The 24242-nt window shown below is 46.5% G+C and overlaps 2 protein-coding genes across 2 annotated transcripts; one reads left to right on the forward strand and one right to left on the reverse strand.

Annotated features, from left to right (window-relative positions):
• The first annotated feature begins 2989 nt into the window (after nucleotides 1–2989).
• CCDC65 (coiled-coil domain containing 65) lies at nucleotides 2990–14153 on the forward strand. Its single transcript, XM_047066430.1, has 8 exons — nucleotides 2990–3200; nucleotides 4025–4192; nucleotides 10090–10259; nucleotides 10934–11072; nucleotides 12009–12206; nucleotides 12396–12614; nucleotides 13482–13634; nucleotides 13749–14153. The coding sequence occupies exons 1-8, from the start codon at nucleotides 3069–3071 to the stop codon at nucleotides 14064–14066; spliced, it is 1497 nt and encodes a 498-aa protein (XP_046922386.1). The 5' UTR covers nucleotides 2990–3068; the 3' UTR covers nucleotides 14067–14153.
• A 378-nt stretch (nucleotides 14154–14531) lies between these two features.
• FKBP11 (FKBP prolyl isomerase 11) lies at nucleotides 14532–18758 on the reverse strand. The gene is made up of 6 exons (XM_047066429.1): nucleotides 17497–18758; nucleotides 17249–17314; nucleotides 16757–16844; nucleotides 16459–16492; nucleotides 16029–16099; nucleotides 14532–14769 (listed from the first exon to the last, which is right to left on the reverse strand). The coding sequence occupies exons 1-6, from the start codon at nucleotides 17623–17625 to the stop codon at nucleotides 14552–14554; spliced, it is 606 nt and encodes a 201-aa protein (XP_046922385.1). The 5' UTR covers nucleotides 17626–18758; the 3' UTR covers nucleotides 14532–14551.
• Nucleotides 18759–24242: the final 5484 nt, after the last annotated feature.

Below are 24242 nucleotides of genomic sequence, written 5' to 3' on the forward strand. Positions count from 1 at the left end.
TCGGGTCAGGTCATGATCTCGCGGTCCGTGAGTTCGAGCCCCGCGTCGGGCTCTGTGCTGACTGCTCAGAGCCTGGAGCCTGTTTCTGATTCTGTGTCTCCCTCTCTCTCTGCCCCTCCCCCGTTCATGCTCTGTCTCTCTCTGTCTCAAAAAGAAATAAACATTAAAAAAAATTTTTTTAATAAAATAAAATAAAATAAATAAAAATAAAATCTTTGGGGGCACCTGGGTGGCTCAGTCAGTTAAGCCTCCAACTCTTAATTTTGGCTGGCTGGGGTCATGATCTCACAGTGGTGGGATCCAGCCCCTGCCTCCCCCATGCCGCCACATGCATCAGGCCAGACTGACAGCATTGAGTCTGCTTGGGATTCTCTCTCTCTCCCTCTCTCTCTCTGCCCCTCCCCAGCTTGTGTGGGCGTGCTCTCACTCTCTCAAAATAAATAAATAAGCATTAAAAAAATATTTAAAAATGGGGCGCCATGGCTCAGTCAGTTAAGCGTCCTACTTCAGCTCAGGTCATGAACTCGTGGTTTGTGGGTTCGAGCCCCGTGTTGGGCTCTGAGCTGACAGCTCAGAGCCTGGAGCCTGCTTCAGATTCTGTGTCTCCCTCTCTCTCTGTTCCCCCTCCTCCCCCCGCTCGCACGCTGTCTCTCTGTCCCTCAAAAATAAATAAAGATTAAAAAAGTTTTTTTTAATATTTAAAAATACGGAGCACCTGGTGACTCGGTTGAGCATCTGATTCTTGGTTTTGGCTCAGGTCATGATCTTGCGGTTTTGTGAGTTTGAGCCTTGCATTGGGCTTGGGCTTTCACACTGACCATGTGCAGAGCCTGCTTGGGACTCTCTCTCTCCCCTCTCTCTCTGCCCCTTCCCCACTCACACTCTGTCTCACTCAAAATAAATAAACTTAAAAAAAAAAAGAAAAAATATTTAAAAATACAAATGAATAAAATATCTTTGTTTTCTTTCCTATCGCCTTATCATGTAACATAAGATGTATTGACCTTATATCATTGTATTTAAGTATTATATCTTGTTATTATCTTTACTTGGAGATTAAATATGGTTTAAGGACATGTGAATAGAGAATAGGTAGACTTGTGATGCTTAATTTTATATGTAAACTTGACTGAGCCACAAGATATCCAGACATTTGGTCAAACATTATTCTGGGTATATCTGTGAAGGTATGTATTTCCGGATGAGATTAACATTTGAATCAGTAGACTGTGTAAAGAAAAGAGATTGCCCTCTCTACTGGGGGTGGGTCTCATCCAAACAGTTGAAGGCCTGAATAGAAAAAAAATGGCTGAGCTAGATGGAACTCCTCCTGCTTGACTGCTGAACTAGAACACAGGTCTTTTCTGGCCTTTGGACTCAGACTGAAACATCAGATGTATGTACACACACACACACACACACACACACACACACACCCTATTGATTCTGTTTCTCTGGAGAATTCTAATAAAAGCATTATATCTCACGTTTGAAACAACTTTATTGAGGCACATTTTGCATATTAAATAATTCACCCCATTCAAGTATACAATTCAATGATTAAAAAAATTGTTTTAATGTTTATTTATTTTTGAGAGAAACAGAGCACAAGTGGGGGAGGGGCAGAGAGAGATGGAGATACAGAATCGGAAGCAGGCTTGAGGCTCTGAGCTGTCAGCACAGAGCCCGACCTGGGGTTTTGAACTCCTAAACCATGAGATCATGACCTGAGCAGAAGTCAGACATTTAACCAACTGAGCCACTCAGGCACTCCAGCAATTCAATGATTTTTTTAAACCAAATTTATCAAGTTGTCCAACATAAATCAATGTTATTTAATTTTTTTAAAATTAGGTTGTTGTTTTTTTTATTTTAGAGAGAAGGAGAGAGAGCACAGGGGGAAGGGGCAAGGGCGGGGTGGTGGATGGGGCAAGAGAGAGCACTCAAGCAGGCTCCACAGTCAGCACAGAGCCCATCATGGGTCTTGATCCCACAATCCTGGGATCATGACCTGAGCTAAAACCAAGAGTTGGGCACTCAACCGACTGAGCCACCCAGCCACCCCCAACATAAGTCAATTTTGGAACATTTTCATCAACCCAATATGATCTCTCATGCAGATTTAATATTAATCTCCCCTCTCCCTCCTCCAAGCAATTTGTAGTCTACTTTCTGATGTTCTAGCTTTGCCTTTTCTGGATATTTCATATAATTGGAAACTTACAATATGTAGTCTCTTATGTCTGGCCCCTTTCACTGAGCATGTTTTTGTAGTTCATCCACATGGTAGTATGCATCCGTAATTTGTTTATTTTTATTGTTGAATAGTATTCGATTGTATGAAAAGAGCATATTTTGTCTATCATTCACATGTCAGTGGACATTTGGGTTATTTCCAGTTGGGTTATTATGAGTACTGCTGCTAAGAACATTTCTGTGCAAGTCTTTGTGTGGATACATTCCCACTTCTCTTAGATTGATAGGTAAGAGTGAAATCGCTGGATCACACAGTAAATTTATGTTTAACATTTTAAGAAATTGCCAAACCGTTTTCCAACGCGGCTGCACTGTTTTACATCCCTACCAGCAATGTACAAGGGTCTCTCCACGTTCTCTCCAAAATGTGTTATTATCTGTATGCTAAAATATGGCCATTCTATGAAAAACAACGCCCCCCCCCCCCCCCCAGGTTTTAAAAGGCTTAAAAACGTTCGGTGAGGAGGCTACGGCTTTTGAGAAGTACAACAACCATCTCTCAAAAACTGACCGCGGTCCTCCAGCCAGCAGACGGCGCTCCAAGCCAGGGTCCCTACTCCTAGCCTTTCACAACGCCATCTTAGTGACAGCCCCGTTGCTAGGAAACGGATATGCGTCTTTTGGCTCCAGATCCCAGCCTCACCAAGATCCCAGGCGCTCTCTCTCTTGCGGAAAGACTGAGATCTAAGGTCCCCGCTACCATGCAGGGGTAGTTCAGAAGGCCCTGTCCTGGGGTACTTTCCTCCTACCTCCTGTAAAGCTCTCCAAAGCAGACCGAGGATCGTTGCTTAGACACGGTCCCCCGCCCAGCTATGTCTAAGAAAGGGAAAAAGGCCAAGATGCCCCTGTCGGATGAGGAGCAGCTGCTTCTGTTTCAGCAGAAGTTGCTGGCAGAGGAGGAGATGGCCAAGAAGAAAGAGAGGCTCCTGAGCCAGTTCTTGAAGGTGATGGCTTCATGCATTACTCTCTGCCCAACCCCACCCACTCCCTACACCAGCCCTGTTGCCTTGATCCTCTCGTTGCGGCAGCCTCATTTTCATGCTGGCCTCCTCTCCTCCGGAAACCTTGAGACCCAAATATACTTAGATTTCTGGCAACATTGTCGGGGAAGGAACCAGTTCTTTGTGAAGTACGGAGGGGTCAAAGGGTAAGGAGGTTAATGGCACAACTGAGCCCCAGACCAGGACAGTAGGTGCTATTAGCTGTCCGAGCTTGTCTGAAATTCTGATATACTCCCCGGAGATATGTCATTACAAACAACATCCTGCTTTGATGTCTTCACCTGAAGGAAATTCACCCTTGCCCTCCCTAAAGTGCCATCAGGCTGTTCCTGTCTTACTTCAGACTATCCCCAAAACGAGAATGGGAATTCCCTGAGTGTTAGTCATCAGGAAATTTGGTCCCTTAGAAAAAGACAAAAGGCAAGGTGTCGGTTGACAAACTGTGATCTTGTTTGTTTTTTCAAAGTTTATTTATTTGGGGGGGGGGGAGGTTGAGTGGGGGAGGGGCAGAGAGAGCAAGAGGGAGACAGAGAATCCCAAGCAGGTTCCGAGCTCCACCATGAGCCCTATTTAGGGATCCAACCCATGAACCATGAGATCATGACCTGAGCTGAAATTAAGAGTCAGATGCTTAACCGACTGAGTCACCCAGGCGCCCCTTTTTAATTAATTAATTAATTAATTAATTAAAAAATGATCTTGTTCATTTTACTGTAACAGGGCTTTAGGCCCTGACCTCCTGGGGGTGTACTTATTCCTTCACACAGGACAAGCTGGCCAAGGAGGAGCACAACAGTGCTCTGAACCTTTACAAGATTAACACACAGTGGAGAACTGTCCTTAGGGAAGTCAAGACCAGAGAGCTGCATAAGGACATTGAGATCCTCAGCCAAACGTTTGAACGAGTGGTGGACTGCAAGGACAGTGTCATCAAGGTAGGCACTCTTCCCAAGGAAACACTTGAACCTGGCTGCCCTGACCTCTTAATACAATGGGCCTACTGAATTCATTTGTCCATCTTTTATTTTAACAGGTTTTTAAATTTTTATTTATTTGGAGAGAGAGGGGGAGAGAGAATCCCAAGCCAACTCCTCACTGTCAGTGCAGAGCCCCGCCCAGAACCCCATCTCACCAACCATGATCCTTGTGAGATCGTGACCTGAGCTGATATCCAGAATCAGTTGCTTAACCGACTGAGTCACCCAGGCCCCCCCATTTATTTATCAGTCTTAAAGCCCTTACAAGATGCAGGCCGTGATGAAGCCAGCTATTGGTAATACCAGTTTTCACTGAAATGAAAAATAGAATACTGGGCTGTCATCCCTCTCCCCACCCTCTCAGCATAGCCATTTTCCTTGGTTATCTACTGCCTAAAACCAGCACTATACAATATTAGAGTAGTAAGGCACAGCAGACATCACCCAATGACTTAAACTTAGCCCCATGTCTTCATTTCAATGTGAGAAGCCTCAATTCCAGAGAAGGGAACTGACTTGCCCAAGGTGACACAGCTAGTCAGTGAGAGAGCTGGAACCAGAGCATGAGTTTCTTGATTCCCACTCCAGTGCTTTATTTAACCAAATTCTGTTGGGCCTCTTTGATTCAAGTTCAATGGCCTTGGATGAGATTGAGATCCCCATGGGTAAGAGTAGTTCTGGATCTCTAAGCAACTCAATCAACCATTCTTATGCTCTTGGATGATTCTTGAGTTGAGTCCATATCATCTTTTTTCTTTTTAATTTTATTTATTTTTGAGAGAGAGAAAGACAACATCTGCATTGAGCGAGTGGGACAGGGGCAGAGGGAGAGGGAGAGAGAGTCCCAAGCAGGCTCCATGCTGTCAGCAGAGAGCCCCACGGGGGGCTCGAACCCACAAACCATGAGATCATGACCTCAGCCAAAATCAAGAGTCAGACATTTAACCGACTGAGCCACCCAGGCGCCCCACCTACCATCCTTTTTTCTAAGGGATTTTGCTCTATCCCTTCTTTTATCCTATTTTTAACCTCTGTTTACTGACTCTTACTTAGACTTTTCTATCTGAAAACAACAACAGAAATCCCACATAAGAGCAAAATATACATTGTCAGCCTGGCATGCCCCCTCTTGCAAACACACATCTCTCCTTCACAGCCTAACTCTTGGGGGAAAAAAAAAATTAGTAGGCCTGGGCAAGCTTCAAGCGATACATATTAGGAGTCTCCAGATTTACAAAAACCATTATACATTAGAATTCCTCACCCCACCAGTTATACCTTATGGCCTTCTTTTAAATGTTTATTTATTTTTGAGGGTGGGGAGGGGAAAAGAGAGGGGGACAGAAGATCTGAAGCAGGCTCTGTGCTGACAGCAGAGAGCCCATGCAGGGCTCAAACTTGTGAACCACGAGATCATGACCTGAACCAAAGTCGGACACTTAACTGACTGAGCCACCCAGGCGCCCCCACCTTATGGCTTTTTACGTGACTTCTTCCGACACTTACTGGGAGTTATCAAATACCTGCTGAGAGGAGAACCAGCAGGGTTCATTTAGGGATGCTGAGCAGTGGCCAGGCTCCCCCTTCCACCAATTAGCTTCCAGCTTTGTAGCAAGAGATTACAGTCCTTGACTTAGGTAAATCACATATTGCTAATATTACGCACCTTCAGGGTCATTCATGAATAACCAAACCTACACATGTTAAATGTGCAAATGTTAGTGATCCTCACCTGCTATCTCCACTTCACTTCTCATTTATCCGGCATCCCACATCTGATTTCCATCCTTCCCTAGGAAGCTGCTCTTGTAAAGACTACCAGGCCCAAATCATGGCCAATGTTCATCATTTTGTCATCACCTAACCTGACTTCTCTATGGCGCTGATATTCTTGGTCATGCCTTCCTTCTTGAAACTCCCCTTTGGTTTCCATGACACCATTCTCTCATGGTTTCTCTCCTGCTTCTGGGATATATACATCCAGTCCCCTTGGTGAGTTTATCTTCCTCTCTCCATCTCCTGAACTTGAGCATCTCCCAGGTTTCTGAGTCTGGCCATCTCACCCTTTAACCGGGTATCTAGGGTCTAGACAGTTGTACACAATACCCTGGTTTTATTTATTTTTATTTTTTTTAATTTTTTTTTTTTTTTTTTTAGCGTTTATTTATTTTTGAGACAGAGAGAGACAGAGCATGAACGGGGGAGGTCAGAGAGAGGAAGACACAGAATCTGAAACAGGCTCCAGGCTCTGAGCTGTCAGCACAGAGCCCGACGTGGGGCTCGAACCCACGGACCGCGAGATCATGACCTGAGCCGAAGTCGGCCGCTTAACCGACTGAGCCACCCAGGAGCCCCAATACCCTGGTTTTAAATACCACTTTTATGTCAGTGACTTCCTGGTCTGTAACACCAGTCTGGATTTCTTTCATGAATTCCACATCCTTCTATTCAAGATTCCTAGATATCCGTTCCTGGCTGTTGCATTGTCCTCACAACTGAACTAAGGAGTTCCCCCTTCCCTGGGCAGGCCCAGAGCAATTTTTCCACAATCTGGTCTTCCTTACTCTCTATTCAGGTGGTCCCTGCCATTCACCAGACCACTCAACAGAGAAATGCGGGAATCATCCTAGGGTTTGCCTCCATCCCTGACTTCTTTCACTAAGTTTTGTATAAATCTTCTGCTGAAGTACTTTTCAAAGCCATATCCTGCTCTCCTTCCCCCCTGTCCTGCTGCAGTTGAGACCTGGGCACTTTCTCTCATATGGACTGTTGCACTAGGCCCCTATCTTCCAGCCTTTCATGCCCAGCCACCTCCAGGTGACTGTCTACACAACTACCAGGATTATCTTTTTATTTATTTATTTTTTAATGTTCATTTATTTTTGAGAAAGAGAGCACAAGTGAGGGACGGGCAGAGATAGGGGGACAGAGGATCTGAAGCGGGCTCTGCGCTGACAGCAGTGAACCTGATGTGGGGATCGAACTCACGAACTGCAAGATCATAACCTGAGCCAAAGTCTGACGCTCAACCGAGCTGCCCAGGTGCCCCGGGATTATCTTTTTGAAACAAAAATCCGATCCTGGTACTCCACTGCTTAAATTTTAGTGGCTTCTTTCTTCCACAGAAAAAAATCCAAACTCCAGGGGAAAAAACATCAAAGCCCTACATGTTCTGGCCTCTGCCTGTACCTTTCCTTGTTTCTTACCTGTGATTTTGCACATGCTGTTCCCTCTATTTGGAATTCTCTTTTCCCCATCTCTTCAGTCTTCCTGGCAAACTCTCACTCCTCCTTCAGGAGTGATACAAATGACATGTGTCCTGTGAAGCCTCCCCCTGTGCTCTTAGACACAGGCACTCAGCCTTTTATATCCCACTGTCACAGGTACATCATCGACCTCATAGCAATTTCCATGTTACACTGTAATTTTCTGTTTATATAACACCTTTCCTACTACACGACTGCGAGCTCCTTTGGGGGCAATATGCATGTCTTTTCATCCCTGAATCCTTGGCCTCCAGCACGGTGCCGGTACATGACAGGTTCAGTAATCATCTGTTGAGTGAGTGAAGAGGCCTCCATTATCAGCACCTATTCCATAAGATCCTTTCTCATCCCAAACATACAAGGTAAGAGCCAGCTTTGTATAGAGGCTGTGGCAGCTTATTACAATGCATGGCTCAAGGTGCCTGGATCATGTGGGCACTTACTAAATCCTTTTCGTGTTTCATTCACTTTAATTGTGATTTGTTTTACTTTTTCGAATAGGCATTTCACTCATTATTCAAAATTCAAAAGATAAAGTGAAAGAGAGAAAAGTCCCCTACCACCAGTGACTTCCAGCCACCTAGTGCCTTAATCATTTTAATTTCATGAGTAAACCTTTTTTTTTTTTTTAATGTTTATTTTTGACAGAGAGAGAGAGGGAGGGAGGGGCAGAGAGAGAGGGAGACACAGAATCTGAAGCAGGCTCCAGGCTCTGAGCTGTCAGCACGGAGCCCAGTGTGGGGCTCACTCACAAACCACGAGATCGTGACCCGAGCTGAAGTCAGATGCTTACCGAATGAGCCACCCAGGCGCCCCATAAGTAAACATTTTTTTTGTACAAATTATAGTCCTACATCCTGTTTTGCCCCTTTTTCACTGAGCAATATATCCTAGGGACTATTCCACATTAGTCCATAAAGAGCTTCTCTCTCTCTTTTTTCTTTAAACAACTGCATAGTATTCTGTATTATAGTGTAAAATGTTACTTTTTTTCTGTATTTCCTGTATCTTGTAATTAGATCTAGTTTAGAGGTGTTGTATTCTTCCATCCAGGAAGCACATGCATCCGGTAATCTCTTTTTGTGATTTTTTGAAAATGGTTATTTGAGAGAGAGAGAGAGCGCGTGCGCATGTGAGCGGAGGGGCAGAGAGAGAGAATCCCAAACAGACTTGCACTGTCAGTGCAGAGCCCAACGCAGGGCTCGATCTCACGAACCATGACCTGAGCCAAAATCAAGAGTCGGGTGCTCGATGGACTGAGCCACCCAGGCGCCCCTCTTTTTGTGAAGTTAGCATTTGTTGTTTCTCTCTTAATTCACTGGGGGTTACAAAATGCTGATTTTCTAATAATGTCATTCCTTTTTCATTTATTAGCTTGAATATTTCTATAAAGAGATACCTCTGTCATTTACCATTCAGTGACCAAGAGGTACAACTTATATAATAAAGGTAGCATAAATGCTTAATTCTTTCTCTGCCCTTTAAACGCCATTAAAACAATTAAAAAAGGAATGGGTTGTCTGGTATCCTCCAAAGGTAACCATTTTTTTAAGTATGCTTATGAATTCATAATCAAAGATAATTGATATCTTTTCAGTTCATCATAGTTTTTATCCTTATTGATGCTCACACTGTCCCCTTTCTCGCCAGTGGAAGTGTTCCAGCTATCTATTACTACATAACAAACCACTCCTAAATCAGTGACTTAGAACAATTTCTTTTATTATTTCTCACGATCCGTTGACTTCGTTCACCCAGGTGGTTCCTGCTCAGTATCTCCCCTACAGTTTTCAGTCAGATGTCGGTTGGGGCTACAATCTTCTGAAGGCTGGACTGGGCTGGATGTCTAAGGTGGCTGGCGGTTGATTCAGAGAGTCAGCTGGGAGCTCAGCTGAACTGCTGACCAGAATGCCTTAACATGGCCCCTTCCCGGGCACTGCCCTTCTCACAACGTGATGGCCGGGTCCCTGGAGGGAGTGTCCCAAGAACAAGCATTCCAAGGGGCAGGAAGCAGAAGCTGCCAGGCCATGTAAGGGCTATGCCTGGAACTGGCGCAGTGTCATTTCCACCATGTTCTCATGGTCCAAGTAGTGACGGTGTCTGCCCAAATTCAAGGAGATGGAAGAAGATAATACCTCCTGCTGGAGGAGTGGCAAGGTCACATTGCAGATTGTAGGATAGGAGATATTGCTGTGCGCATCTTTAGAAGACGTCCTCTGCCACAGGGAGCCACTTCTGTCGGGCTCCTGAATCCCTTTGACATGACCCTATTGGTCTTCCGTAGCTGCTTTGCTATGTTGTATGACAAGATACCCTTGGTTCTACTTGTTTCTCTTCTGCCTCACATCTTGGAGCCTCACTGTAAATGTCTTTTGTCCCTAGGACACTGGCAGGCTACCTGAGGTTCCCGGATGTCACTCTTACTTTCTATTCATGAGTGGGAGAACAGCACCCTTGGCGCCAAAGAGCTGGCGTCAGGAGCTAGGGGAAAATGCCGTTCGTGCCATCCAGCTGACCAGCTGAATACATTTTTATTTTCTCACACGGATGCCATTCAGCCAAAATGGTAACTCCCTGTTTCCTACCCAGTCTTTAGCCACGGACCTGTCAGAAGCCGAGGAGCAGTACGCCCATGCCCTGCGCAGCCACCTGCACAGCATCGATCAGCTTTTAGCCCTGCAGAGAAGCCGGCTCAACCTCCTAGAGGAAAGTTACAACATGGAGCTGGAGGCCCTAACCAAAGAGTTTGAGACAGAAAGGTATGGGGGCCTAAGAGGACTGAGGGATTGAGTCCAGGAGAGTATGCAGAGCCTGTGTCAAGGAGCTATCTATAAGCCAGCACCATGGAGCATCCCACCTTGCTTATGATATGACTCCAGCAGAGAAGATCCTGAGTCCCTTCTTTTTCTTTTTTTTTTTTTAAGTAGGTTTCACCCCCAGTGCGGAGCCCAGCATGGGGCTTGAACTCACAACCCTGAGATCAAGACCTGAGCTGAGATCAAGAGTCAGACAGTTAGCCGACTGAGCCACCTAGGTGCCCCTCTCCTGAGTTCCTTCTAAACTAACATGTGTTTAAGCTTGTGGATTTAGCTTCCCTACAGCCATGCCAGGTCCCTATCTGTAACACCCTCACCACCTACTTTCAGCTATCAAAATCCAACCCATCTGGTAGGGATCAGGGATGGGATGGAGACTTCTCACTGAAATCTTTTGTACTTTTTCACTTGTTGTATCATATAAATGGACTGCCTGCTCAAAAATCAAAGAATCTTATTCATTCTTTCTGATCCTAAAAAGAATAGGGCCCACCCTCTCTCTGTTTACCTAGGAATTTATACTATTTGTACAGTTTTATCACATACTGCTTTGAGTTGTCATTATTGGTCCATATGCTTTATCCCTCAGTGCAGGGACAGTGTCTTGTCTCCCACAGGAAGACAATTATTGACCAGCATGAAAAAGAGATTCACTACCTACAAGATGTCTTCATGGCCATGGAGCAGAACTATATAGATTCTGAGTATGAAAGTAAGCTGGAGTTCCAGAGCATGTGGGATGATCTCAAAAACAAGGTATGGAGGGAGAGCAGCTGGGCAAGAGCTGGGAGAGAAGGGAGAAAAAATGCTCAAGGCCACTGGAGCTCGTAGAGACCCCTAATCAACACAGTCAAGAGACAAATCACAGGGGTGATCTGTGAAAGAAACTGAGGCCCAAAGAAGTAAAATGACCCACCAAAGTTATGCTGCTGCTTTGTGGTACAGCCAGGAGGAGAATCCAGTTCTGCCCTTGGCCCCAAAGTGCTTTCCACCATCCCGGAGGCTACAAAGTTAGCTATCCTGCAGACCTGGGTTTGGGCATGGGGTTCTTTGTTTTTATTTTGCCCCACAATGTTTTGTAAATTAAAAAAAAAAGTTTTTTAATGTTTGAGAGAGAGAGAGAGAGAGAGAGAGAGAGAGAGAGACAGTGTATGAATCAGGGAGGGGCAGAGAGAGAGGGAGACACAAAATCCAAAGCAGGCTCCAGGCTCTGAGGTATCAGCACAGAGCCAGATGCGGGGCTTGGACCCACAAGCCACGAGATCATGACATGAGCTGAAGTCAGACGCTCAACTGACTGAGCCACCCAGGTGCCCCTTGTAAATTTTAAAATAAGCTTCCTACATTTAAAAATTGAAAGGTTTCACATAAAAATCCTAAATTTAGCTTGCCTTGAGAAAAGATCTGGTAACACTGGGCCACGTTTCCAAATGGGGACATTCATGTGAAGCCGAGCAGATAGGCCACTACTCCCAACCCCCCGTGGAGCATTTCCTCTCTGGTTCACCACAGGCCTCATCTAGCATACAGCACATATTTATAACATCTGCCTGGTCTTTGTAGGCATTTTCATTGGCGACCTCTGCACCCTCCTATGTTACAAACAGTTGAAGAGGATGAGGTTGCTGGAGGCGGTAAAAGGGCACTAATAGGGTAATTCCAAGCACTGGCTATTTTGGCACCACTTCCTAGAACTTAGAAGAGAAGCATTTTCTAAGACTGCACCTGGAGAATACAGTAGAAGATCTGTGGAGAAGGTTCCAGGATGCACTCAAGAATTATACTGATGCCACAGAGGATCAAAAGATTGCCTTTGAGACTCTGAAGGTGAAAGATGAAAGAAGCTCCAAAGAGATTGAAGCACAGATGAAAAAAATACAGAAATTACAGGTTAGTGCAGCCAACTGGAAATACTCATGCTTTCACTGCTCCGTTATCCCCTATTCATCCCCCAATTTCTACTGGACCCCTGGCTGGGGAAAGATGATATCCCCGGATTTCAGTCCCCAGATGGTCCTTTTGCCTGTCTCGTTGAAGACCTTCAGCCAGGCAAGAGTTTAATCTATTCTGTTCCTCCAGGACTCCATAATTATTTTAAGAGGCAAGATCATGGTGCACAGCCATGAGAATGAAGACCGGAACCAGTACATTCGTAAGGACAAGGAGCTGGTCCTTGCACAACTGCGAAAACTTAAGGCCCAAAGGAGTCACGCCCGGGAAATATCACAGGAAAACTTGGTCAAACTTACTTTAGAAAGTAATGCCACCCTCAAGGCCCTGAGAAAGATTGTTGATAAGGTAACGAAGGGGAAAGGGCAGTCAAAACAAAACCAAGAAACTTGGCTCCTGCGAAGTGAAACGGGTTTGAGAAAGGTAGAGGGTTTTCTCCTGCTTCCTGCCTGAGTACTTTTTTTATTCCATGTTTCCTCCCCTCTCACATTTTATTTTACCTTATTTTATTTTTAAAGCTTATTTATTTATTTTGACAGAGACACAGAGAGAGCACAAGCAGGGGAGGGGCAGAGGAGGGTGGAGAACAGGGGGTCCAAAGCAGGTTCTGTGCTGACAGTCCAATGTGGGTGGGGCTCAAACCCATGAACCACGAGGTCATGACCGGACCCGAAGTCAGAAACTTAACCAACTGAGCCACCCAGGTGCCCCCCTCACATTTTAAGTTAAATGAATTAAGGGGTGCCTGGGTGGCTCAGTTAGTTAAGCGTCCGACTCTTAATTTCGGCTCACGTCATGATCTCACAGTCAGGAGATTGAGCCCCACATTGGGCTCATGCTGGGCATGGAACCTGATTAAGATTCTTTCTTTCCCTCTCCCTCTGGCCCTCCACTGCTTGCTCTCTCTCTCTCAAAAAAAAAAAAAAGTACATATATATGTGTGTGTATATATATATATATATACACACACATACATATATATACACACATATTTATGTATACACACACACACACATATATATGTGTATATATATTCCAAGTATATAAATACTTGAAATAGTGCTTGGCACCTAGTGAAGAGCCTGTTAGATGTATTTATTACTCTCATGTCACATTTGGATGCATACTTCCCTGGGTTCAAGCAGGGGAACCAACTCCACTATTTCCCCTCCCCACCCCCTTTCCTAATAAAAGGTCTCTTCATGCTTCCGATAGGGTGAAAAGATCCTGAAACTTGCTGAAATATGTAGGAAATTTGAAACAGAGGAAGAAAAAGTGCTACCTTTCTATTCGTCAGTATTGACTCCCAAGGAGCAGGCGGAGATAGAAGAAATTTACCGAGAGGAGCTTACTGAGGAGCTCTCAAAGGTAAAGTTCCTAGGGCCCCAGAGGCCATCACCCAAGGTTGGAGACGATGGGCCACTGGGCTACATTTGCTAATGGGCCCCACCACGTACCTTGTCCCTTTAACTCAACTCCCAGGTGATCGTGAACTATACAGGGATGGAGAATTTCTGGAAAAGGTACAACAAAGTGAAACTGGAACAACTGAGCCTCCAGCAGAGACGCGCCCAGTTGTTAGAAATCAACGGCAAGTTGCGAGAGATGCTGAAGCAGTACTTGGATGGCATCTCGGTGAGTGATGAAGTGCTGAGCCAGCTCAACCCACTCTTTATCGTCAACCATCGAAGCAACTTACCCCAGCCGTTGTCCACACCGACCACCCAGCCAGGTGACAGGCAACCTCCAACCACTTACAACATCATTGAGGCAGCCCACGTGATCTCCCATATCCTGTGATACAAGGAGTAAATCTCTTTTCAAATCCCAAATGATTTTTTGAGAGACCCAAGGACTTTGCTATTAAAATTTTCCATGAGGTTTGTGAGCTCTTTATATTTTCCCCGTATTGAACAGAGCAGTCTAACTGGAAGACACTAGGAATACAGTGGCCCCACAGAGTGGAGCTAATAGCTAGGCAAATATCAGAGGCTCATTGCTCCAGGAAGCATTGCTTCTTGGAAGTCTGGGCACTGTGGGGGCCAACACCCATACCTTCGGGAGGTACAGATCCTATGGGAAGACTCAAGAGCAGGTCCTTGGCAGGAAGTTAGGACGGGAGGAAGAGGCAGAGGCAGAGGTGATCCAAAGCCTCCAAACACCCCGTCAGACAAGATCCAACTCAGAATGCCTTTTTCCCCAGCCCTTTTCCTCATTCCCACTTACAGAAGTAGCCCCAGAAAGTATCAGGTGAAGAATACAAAGAAATTTTTAAAAATTATTTATTATTTCTTTTTGCTCTTGTTTCGTTTCTCTTCTTTGAGCTTCTTTTTGGAGACTTTAGGTCTGGTGGCCTTTTTGTATAGGTGATACCCAATGAGGCCCAGGAGGGCTGGCACCATGGCCATGCCTACCAGAGGCAAAATGCCCTTCACCAGCTTTTGCCAGTAGTTGGCTCGGATCAGTGCAATCAGCTCCACATCAAACTGCAGCACTGCATCCGCTGGAGGCAGAGAGGAGGTGAGGGTTAGAATCTCTGCATTTTATCCAGGGCTCAGAATCTAAATGAAAGCAGGGGAAGGGCAGGCCACACCAGAGCAACAACTATGAAGCTGGCAAGATTTAAATGTGTTGAGTTCCTTTAGACAAAGTAGAGAAAAGTTATGAACAGAGTCTATTGGTAGTTATGTTCGCCCCAAATCTACAAGTGTGGCTTGTGTTCAGGCACAGGTTTTTGATAGCACGGGGAAACTTCCCACAGGGTGTTCTCCATTTATAAGTGAGAGAACCTCTACACTAATGACTCCATTTCCAAACAGCCACATCGATAGAATCTTTGCAGGCCTGAAATTAATTGAATTTAACCTAGATGTTATAAAATTGCACCAACCAATGAGCACACTGATGTGACTGTTACTAAGAAAACATAGATGTTTCAACATAAGAGCTGGAGAGGAAGAAGGAGGTGGCTTAAGAAGTAAGGAGCCAGGGAATGAACAGGGGTGAGTCAGGAGAGAAATACAAACACTGGAAATGGGGAGATTAAAGAGCTTCGGGTCAAAGAGTTTCTCTTTAGTCCATGACCCTCTTTCCGGTTTTCCCTCTCAGTTGTAACTAGGATAAGAACTTTTATACTAATACTCTGAAGGACAAAACCTTTTAGCCAACAGAGCATTTGTTATAACCCAAAGCAAGAGATCTGCATCTTAGGAAATCTGTCCAGCCTCAGATCTTCAAGTATAGATATCAGCAGTGACCTGTGACAGCTTTTGAAGTTATAGGGTAGGCTTGCCTTTTAAGAGTTGTTTTTTGTTTTGCTTTGTCTTGAATTACTTGACTGTGATAATTTTTACTGTCTCTTTCCTGATGGAGGCTGAAAGGAAGGGTAGAGGTGTGGTGAGAAGCCATGCCAGCTGTACAAACGACACAGGTTGGAGTTGTGGAGAAGCGTCAGGAGAAAGGTCTAGAGTTCTGAAAGGGGTAGCACAGGCAACAGACCCAAGTGGTTCAAGCAGGTGTCTCCTCCCTATAAAGTTGCTGTCTGCTAGAGGGCAAGCCAGGTGGCCTAACAGGTTATGTCTCTAGTCCCTGTTGGTGACCTGAAGAGGAAAACAGTGGCCCTGCAGGAGTCCCTGGCCGCCCCTGTCCTTTTCAGCAAACTGGGTTTAGACCTTCTCAAGCTCCAGACAAAGTGTACAGCTCCTTGTAGCTCTGAGGGACTGGGTATTTGGATTACCTGAGAGAGAGGCCTAGTCAGATTACCTGGGATGGATGGTGGAAATCCCCTTTTTCCATAGGCCAAGTGAGAAGGAATGATTGCCCTTCGCTTCTCTCTGATGGAAGGAATGTGAATCACAGCTAGAGGTGGGACCAGGTGGGCCAGTGGCCTCAATCCATCTGAAGCCCCACCAGCAAAACTCTCTGGATATTCACCCCAAAACATGAACTTTCCCACTGAGCACTCAGTAGGTTGACCAGGAAAGGTCCCCCACATGCCTCAACTCCTCCAACAAAACCCACAGCCAGATAGGCAAAGTGGCTTAGGATGCCCTTAGGGGTCCCAATGACCTGGACCTGCCCAGTGCAAAGCCTTTATCCACATTCTTCTGCCCCCTCTAGGAACAAGGATAGCAAAGTAAACCTCCACACATGCTAAGGGGGTACCCAAGCCCGCCCCTGCCCAGATACTCACCCCACACACATGTCTAGAAGGCTCTGCTCCAGACCTTGAGGAAGAAGACACAACTTAACAGGAAGCTACCTACATTCCCCAAATCCCAAGGTTCCCTTTGACCCTCAAGTGAGCTCCCCATTTCTCAACTGCCTGGTTGCCAGTGGGGTGTGAGGCAAAAGCAGTGTTAGAAGTGGGGTTTGAACCTGAGGACATGACTGGGAGAGTCGTGGGGGCACTTCCAAGGTAACTTAGAGATTGAAGAGGCTAAGGAAAGCTTAAGTTAGGAGACGTAAAATGGGAGGCGCAGGTCACATACCTGGGATCACCTGCTTTTGGCCAAGTTCTATAACCAGAGGATCTCTGGTCAGGGAAGTGTCAATAATGCGTCCATCTACCAAGCTGCCCTGGGGGGAGACAGCAGCAAGAGCGCACACCTAGTACCTCTCTCTCAGCAGGCGCACACCACACACACCTGCGCCCCTGGGCAGCGGCGGCCAGGCGGCAACCCCCTGGCAGCTGCAGCCCAGCATTCCCCTCAGGGCAGAAAGCAACAGGAAGCCCCGAAGGGCTGGCACTTCTCGGAGATCTCCCCACCCTACTCTTCCCCACACCGGGGCGGAACTGGCGGAAGAGCTGGGAGGGGAAATGGGCCGGGAAGAAGAGCGCCCCTCCCCCCGCCACGTGCTCGACGACCCCAGAGCCCCAACTTACTCCCGAACCGCTTGCCACGTGTCCCAGCCAACGCTGACGTGTTCCAGCAGGGCGCCGCCCCCTCCCAGGCCCCGCCCCGGCCCCCCAGATCCCTCACCGTGTAGTGTATGTGCAGCGTGTCTCCAAAGGCAGCGGGCTCCGCGCAAGGCTCAGGGGGCTCCACCTATGATCGGACTACAGGAGTCACGCAGGATCTTCCAAAGGTCCGTTCCTGTCCCTAGACCCGGTACCCACCCCCCAACTCAGTTCCCACACTTGCTCGCCTACCCGCTCCCAGGTTCGTTTAGACCCCTTCATTCCCTCCCCAGGCCCAGCTCCCGCAGCCCCAGGACACTCTCTCCTCACCAGGGTCTCCACTTGGAGGGTCCGGACGGGACTTTCGGTTTCGAACCCAGCCTCAGCCCAGCACACCGCCCCACTGAGCAGCAGCAGCAGCAGCAGACGGAGCGGGAGTAGTGAGGGGCGCAGGGTCATGACTGGACGCGGGGCAGGGCACGGGGCACCAGGACAGGCTGTTCGGGTGGCGGCGGCTAGGACAGCGGTTCCCTCGGCGCCCAGGCTGGACTGGACGGGACGGGGCGGGTAGCAACGCGCCAGCTCCTCCTCCAGCAGCCCTTCCTCCACCTTGTCCCCACCTCCTGGAGGGAGGAGGCCGCTGGGAGCCCTCCCTACCCTCTAAGATCGTGAGGTTGCGGATTTTGACCCCTCCGTTTGCCGTTCTGTCCCTTAGTGAGAGGCTGGATCACTGAATAGCACCCACTTATGATGACCTATTGTGTGCCAGTCACTTGTCTGTAATTCTCAAAACCACCCTGAAAGGTAGGCATAATTGTTTCCATTTTACAGACGAGGAGCTGGGTGCTCAGGTTAAGTAACTTGCCCAAGGTCTTCTAGCTAGGTGGCGACAGAGACAAGATTCAAACCCATTATTGCCTGAGTCCAGCGTGTTTGTTCTCTGCTCTTTACTCTTAAGATAGGTCTCTTCACACCTGTCCTGGTAGTGTCTGGCTGCCCCCCATCCCCCCAGCAGTTGTTAGAGATGGCATCCCTCTCCCACTTCCAGCCCTTCAGCTTGAATTTCTGGAGGTCATATATCCAAAAGGAGACAGGTAGCTAGCTGTCCCATCTCCCTGTCCTTTGGAAAGTTAATTTCAGAGTCAGGAGGTATTTTCCTGTAAGGATAGGGTGAATCCCTGATCTTTTCCTGACACCAACATCTCCTTCCTCCCTTCATCAACAAGTTTGTCAAAAGGGCAGCTCCCTTTTGTTTATGCAAAGACCTCAGTTTTTATTTTTATTTATCTTGCCCAATGTGGGGCTTGAACTCAACTCCAATATCAGCCAGTCAGGCACCCCAAGGGACTTCAGTTTTTAAGAGGGGTTTTAAATTATTTCGGGCAATGCAATCAGTCCCCTTCTTCATGATTCAAACCCTCACTGCCCACTCAGGCCTTGGCATCTGAATTCTGCTCCCTCAAGTTATCAGTGAGCTCAAAGTCACCAAATTCTTGGGTCATTTCTTGGTCCCTTGTCTTACTTCTTTAATGTTTGAGAGAGAGAGAGAGCAAGAGTACGGGATGGGGAGAGAGGGAGAGAGGGAGAGAGAGAATCCCAAGCAGGCTCTGGGCTGTTAGCACAGAGCCCGACGTGGGACTCAATCTCACGTGAGATCATGACCGGAGCCAAAATCAGAAGTGTGGACGATTGGGGCGCCTGGGTGGCGCAGTCGGTTAAGCGTCCGACTTCAGCCAGGTCACGATCTCGCGGTCCGGGAGTTCGAGCCCCGCGTCAGGCTCTGGGCTGATGGCTCAGAGCCTGGAGCCTGTTTCCGATTCTGTGTCTCCCTCTCTCTCTGCCCCTCCCCCGTTCATGCTCTGTCTCTCTCTGTCCCAAAAATAAATAAACGTTGAAAAAAAAAATTAAAAAAAAAAAAAAAAAAGAAGTGTGGACGATTAACCCACTGAGCCATCCAGGCGTCTTTCCAATGTCCTCTTTAGCATCACTCTGGTATTTGTATTTGATGCAGTTGAGCTCTGAATGCCCTCACAAACTCTAGATACAACTGCCTACTTGGTATCTCCACCTACATGTTTGACCAGCACCTCAGATCAACACACCCAATACTGTACTCATTCCTTTTTTTCCTTCCATCCCATCGGTAACAACCCAGACTTCTCTCCCAATCTTGTTTCTGTTAGTGGCTCTATTAGCATTCTTCTAGATTCTCATCTCCCACACCTAATGATTCTCCTTTGGACTCTCCTTCCACTGCCTCTCCATGCCTTCTTTCCATTCCCAAGGCTACTACCCTATTTAAGCTCTCATTAGCTCTCTCTTTGGGGTTGTTTAAAAAGAAAAAGCCCCCTCAGGGTGCCTGGGTGTCTCAGTCCATTAAGAAGCACCCAACTCTTGATTTTGGCTCAGGTCATGATCTCACAGTTCATGAGTTCGAGCCCTGCGTCAGGCTTTGCACTGGCAGCACAGAGCCTGCTTGGGATTCTTTCTCTTTACCTCTCTCTCACTCTACCCCTCCCCTGCTCATGCTCGCTCTTTCAAAATAAATAAACATCAAAAACATTTTTTTAAGACCCCCTCAGGAAGGAATTTCTAGGGATGATAGAAAGCTCTATATCTTGATAGGGATGTGGGTTATATGGTATGTACATTTGTCAGAACTTCTCAAACTATAGAAGAGTTGTGCCTTGCACTGCATGCAGATTATACCTCAAATGAAAAAAAAAAAAAATCTACAAAACTACATTTCCAAGTCTTCCTTAAAGCTGGATAAGGCCATGTGACTAAGTTCTGGCCAGTAAGTCATAACAGAAGTGTTGGAAATCTTATCCTGGACTTCCAGCAAGGCCCTTAGTGGGAATTAGCTAAGAAGTGTGTCATTGTGTGCTCCTCTTCCTCCCCCCAGGCTCCTTCCCCCTTCCTTTTTTCTGCTGTCTGGAATGTAGCTGAGATGAATTACACTCTATCAGCCACATTAGAGCATGAGGTGACCATGAGGAGGAAGCTATGTGTGAGGCTGGTGAAGCAAAAAGAAGTCTCAGCCCTGATAACTGTAAAGCCACCACACCTGGACTGCCTACCACCAGATACTTTTCAATTGAGGTAGAAGTGAAATTTGTCTTGTTTTTAAAAAAAGAAAGGAAGAACATTCTAAGCCCCTCATCCCCAGCCCATCCCCAGCCTACTTTAGCCCATTCTGTGCACTGCTGCAGTCTGCTCAGCTTGTCATGGAGCCTACAGCCTCACATTGCCCCATGAATCAAATTGAGATTCCATGACATGCCAGTTGAAAGCTTTCACTATCTGGTCCTTATCTGCCTTTCCAAACTTGGCTTTTATTCCACTAAACTAAAAGCCTTTTAAAGACTGCAACCTCATCTTTCTCATTTCTGTGTTCTATTGCCTCGCCTCGTATGGTGTTTGACACATAGATGCTCATTAAACACCTATGAATTGAACCAAATCCCCTTCCTGCTCGTGGACTGTGGTCTGGCATCAGATCAACCTTCATCATGTGTTTCCATCTCTGTGCCCTGGCTCATGCTCTTCCTTCACCTATCAAGCTTCCTCCAAACCAAGTTCAAATATCACTTCCTCTGTAAAGTCCTGATTCCCTTAGCTAGAAGTTACTTATTTCTGAACTTCCAGCATACACTCAGGGATGTTATTTTCTGTTGTGTTGCAATTATTTATGTGTGCCTCACTTCTCCCTTTCTCTCAAGAGCCATCTCACTGATGGCAAGGACAAGATTGTGATCATGTCTGGAGTCCCCCAGGTACTAGCTGTACAGTACCCCCCATATAACAGATTCTAGACAAATGTGTTTTATTTTGAATAAATACTATGCTATGCAATACTTTTAATACAATTAAAAATATCTATGCTAATTTGGAAAAACTTCAAGACAAATGTATATACCCTTATGTTAAAAAAAAAGCAAGAGGGTGGCTCAGTCGGTTAAGTGTCTGACTTCAGCTCAGGTCAGGATCTCACAGTCCATGAGTTTGAGCCTTGCATTGGGCTTTGTGCTGACAGCTCAGAGCCTGGAGCCTGCCTGGGATTCTGTGTCTCCCTCTCTCTCTGCCCCTCCCCTGCTCATGCTCTCTCAAAAATGAATAAAACATTAAAAATAATAAAATAAGCAAAAATAATGTGATATGAGTCCATTTATGTTTTAGCCCTTCCCCAAATGTGTGGAGCTACATATATTTAGAAAAGAAACTACCAGAAGGAGGCACACCAAATAGCTGAGGGTGGTTACATTGAGAAAAACAGAGGCAAACAGGTTTCACATGTTGCTCTGTACATTTATGTATTGTTTGGATGTTTTGCAATGAAGATTACTTTGGTTACAAAAATAAATTTCCAAATTAAATATTAAATGAATGAACATGATATATAACAATATAAGGGAAGGTGTGAGAGATGTTGAATGAATTATGCTAATAGAACTAAAGGAGCCAGCAAGGGGGGAAAAAGGAATCCTTGGGATTAGAGAGGTCATGGGCAGCTTTGTAGATCTTAAAGAAAAGTGGTATTTTTAAACAAGTGAGAAAGGGGATAAAGGCAGTAGGCCGGATATTTGGGAAAAACGAGTATACCAGTTTGGCTAAAGTAATGGATTCAAGCAGAAGAGTAGAAAGAGGTAGCTGGGGAGGAAAGCAAGAGCTGGTTGTGGAGAGATTCGATGTCAGACTAAGGCAGTGGGAATCCACTGAAGGTTTTGGAGCAAAGCGGTAAGAGCCCATACTGCACTTCCGCATGGGCTGACTGGAATGGTTTCATGAAAATGGAGGGCTGCTGCCCGGTCCAGGTCCAGGACTCTGAATGGAAAGGGGAAGTGAGGATGGAGTGGGGGTGGGGGGCAGGAGTGAGACTAGGGCAAAACTAAGGCAACAAGATCACCCACAGAGGGCAGCACAAGCCCACCTGGACCCAGAAGGGAACAGAGAGGAAGAAGCTCTCTCCTTGGGTGAAGTTAGGAGAACAGAGAAAGGTGAGATGGTTCTGGGAAAGGTAGAGGAGCTGGCACAACCCTGACTGGAGGCACAACTTTGAAATCAGAGGGCCACTCCCGGAAAGGCCTCTACCCTTCAAAGGGTCTCTGTCAGTGAGTACTAGAAACTCTACCACAGCCCCCTGAACTCATGCGGGGCCCACCAGGCGGCCCAGTTTGGTTATGGACAGTTATGTTTATTCACTCATCAAAGCTGAATGCCTATTATGTGCCAGATAGTAAGCAGAGCACTGCTTTTTAAATGTTTTTAATATGTTTGTTTTTAAGACTGTTAATAAATAAAAAGCCTGTGAGTCAGCATATGTAAATCTGGATTCAAAAGCTAATGCCGTATTTTCAAGGGTATGCATACCCTGGATGATAAAATGTTTTTTTAGGTATGGTTATGCACTCGCTCATCCAAAACTGAAGCAGTACTGCTCCCCACTCCCCCCATGGCTGTTCATCCCATCAGTATGTTTTTCCCTAAGGCATAGGCAAAAACTGAGATTCTCCATCTCTTATCACCTAAAGCCAAGAAAGCACCTCTCTTTCTACATTAAGAATGCAGAAAGAAGCTAACATCTAAATCCCTGTGGTTCAGAGCCCCAAGCTAAGTTCTCCAACCCTTAAAAGGTCTTGTACTCAATTCTGTTCTAGGAGGACTCTCAACAATGTGTGTGATGAAGGGGTGGATGTTGGGGGGGGCGGGGGGGGGGGCAGGGTGCCAGGTGGACAAGTTCATTCTCAAACCTCCTGCCAGGCCCAGACTGACTGTCCAGACCTCTTCAGAGACAGCTTTCAACGTGCCTGGTTAGGAGTAAGGGTGGTGGGAGGAAGCGTGCATAGGTAGCACTGGTTGGCTCTGGGCCTAGAGAGCCAAAGTTCTGGCTTGAGTGTCATCCTCTACTCCACGATGTTCAGTTCGGAAATCAGATTTGTTCCTAAACTAGAGCCCAGATCCTCTCTTCTGTAGCTGATGGCCAAAGTGACACACATAAGCAGACACTCACCTTCAAGCCATGATGGTCGTCAGTCCTGACACAAGTTTGTCACTTCCAGACCTCCAGCCACTGCCTTCAGTGGCCTTGCTCCCTTTCATAAGGTTTGGATTTCCTCAGACTTAACCTCCTCTTCCCTTTGCTCAGGAATTCAGGGTCATGTCTTACCCAACCCCAGCAATCAGGGCCAGGAAACCCAATTAGAATGAAAAACCTGTAGAGGAAGGAAGGCCACTGGATCCTATCTTTCCCCAGCGAGCAGCAGGAAACTCTATCCCTCCAGGTACCAGGTTAGAAAGTAGAGAGATGGACTTTGACCCTCCTAATTCCACACCCTTCAGAACTGGAAGCATTCTTAGTACTATGACTGCCTGCCCAAAGACACCACTCTGTGCACCAAGCAGTAGCAAAGGGGTATCCCCCAGTTATTCCCCAACTCTCACTACCCCAATGTACTGCACTATGGATATCCCAAAGGATTTCAAAGCGTCCCAGAAATGGATTCCCAGGTCTATCCAGTGGTTTGACTTCCTTCTTAGCACAGGTCTGGAACCCTCAAAAGTACTCAGTAAATACCTGTCAATGTTCTGCTCTGACCAATCTAGGCACTTGAACTGGAAGTGATAGCAGCGAATCCCCAGAGCCTTCAAACCTTATACCTCTAGTCTGAGAAACTCACACATACCCACACTCATTTTCCCTGCCACTGACCCCAAACTCTGTAACGAGGAGGACAGTTCTGTCTACGCCAGCCTGACCAATCCAAAGCCTTCCACTGACTTCCTCCAAGCTCATGTTGGAAGCTCCGTTACCCAGATTATTCTGAGGTAGACCCTGGGCCCAAGTCTGCCAAGCCATGACTGAAGAGCTATTCAAGTTCTGGGCAGATAAGGTTGCTATCTGTCCTAAGAGCTGGATGCTAAACACTTACTTTCCAGGTTAAGTCTCTCCCTCTTCCCCCCAACCCCTCTTGAAAGAAGCTGGAAGGTTTAAGCAACTGACACAAGAGGGTTCCCCCGCACCTCCCTTCTGGAATCTTAAATAGAGTACTGAGGGACAAAACGGATCAGGTCGTCCT

This window comes from Lynx rufus, unplaced genomic scaffold, assembly GCF_022079265.1.
Source record: "Lynx rufus isolate CCGP_SWC_20201006 ecotype Redwood Valley unplaced genomic scaffold, mLynRuf1.p SCAF_7, whole genome shotgun sequence".
Taxonomy (NCBI): Eukaryota; Metazoa; Chordata; class Mammalia; order Carnivora; family Felidae; genus Lynx; species Lynx rufus.

What these genes read in the sequence shown, in the direction of transcription:
- CCDC65 (XM_047066430.1), top strand. Translation starts at nt 3,069, where the DNA reads ATGTCTAAGAAAGGGAAAAAGGCCAAGATGCCCCTGTCGGATGAGGAG. An exon ending in TCCTGAGCCAGTTCTTGAAG is followed by an intron (nt 3,201 to 4,024) that starts GTGATGGCTTCA and finishes TCCTTCACACAG; the next exon opens with GACAAGCTGGCCAAGGAGGA. An exon ending in AAAAAATACAGAAATTACAG is followed by an intron (nt 12,207 to 12,395) that starts GTTAGTGCAGCC and finishes CTGTTCCTCCAG; the next exon opens with GACTCCATAATTATTTTAAG.
- FKBP11 (XM_047066429.1), bottom strand. Translation starts at nt 17,625, where the DNA reads ATGACCCTGCGCCCCTCACTACTCCCGCTCCGTCTGCTGCTGCTGCTG. An exon ending in CCCTCCAAGTGGAGACCCTG is followed by an intron (nt 17,315 to 17,496) that starts GTGAGGAGAGAG and finishes GTCCGATCATAG; the next exon opens with GTGGAGCCCCCTGAGCCTTG. An exon ending in CCAAAAGCAGGTGATCCCAG is followed by an intron (nt 16,493 to 16,756) that starts GTATGTGACCTG and finishes TTCTTCCTCAAG; the next exon opens with GTCTGGAGCAGAGCCTTCTA.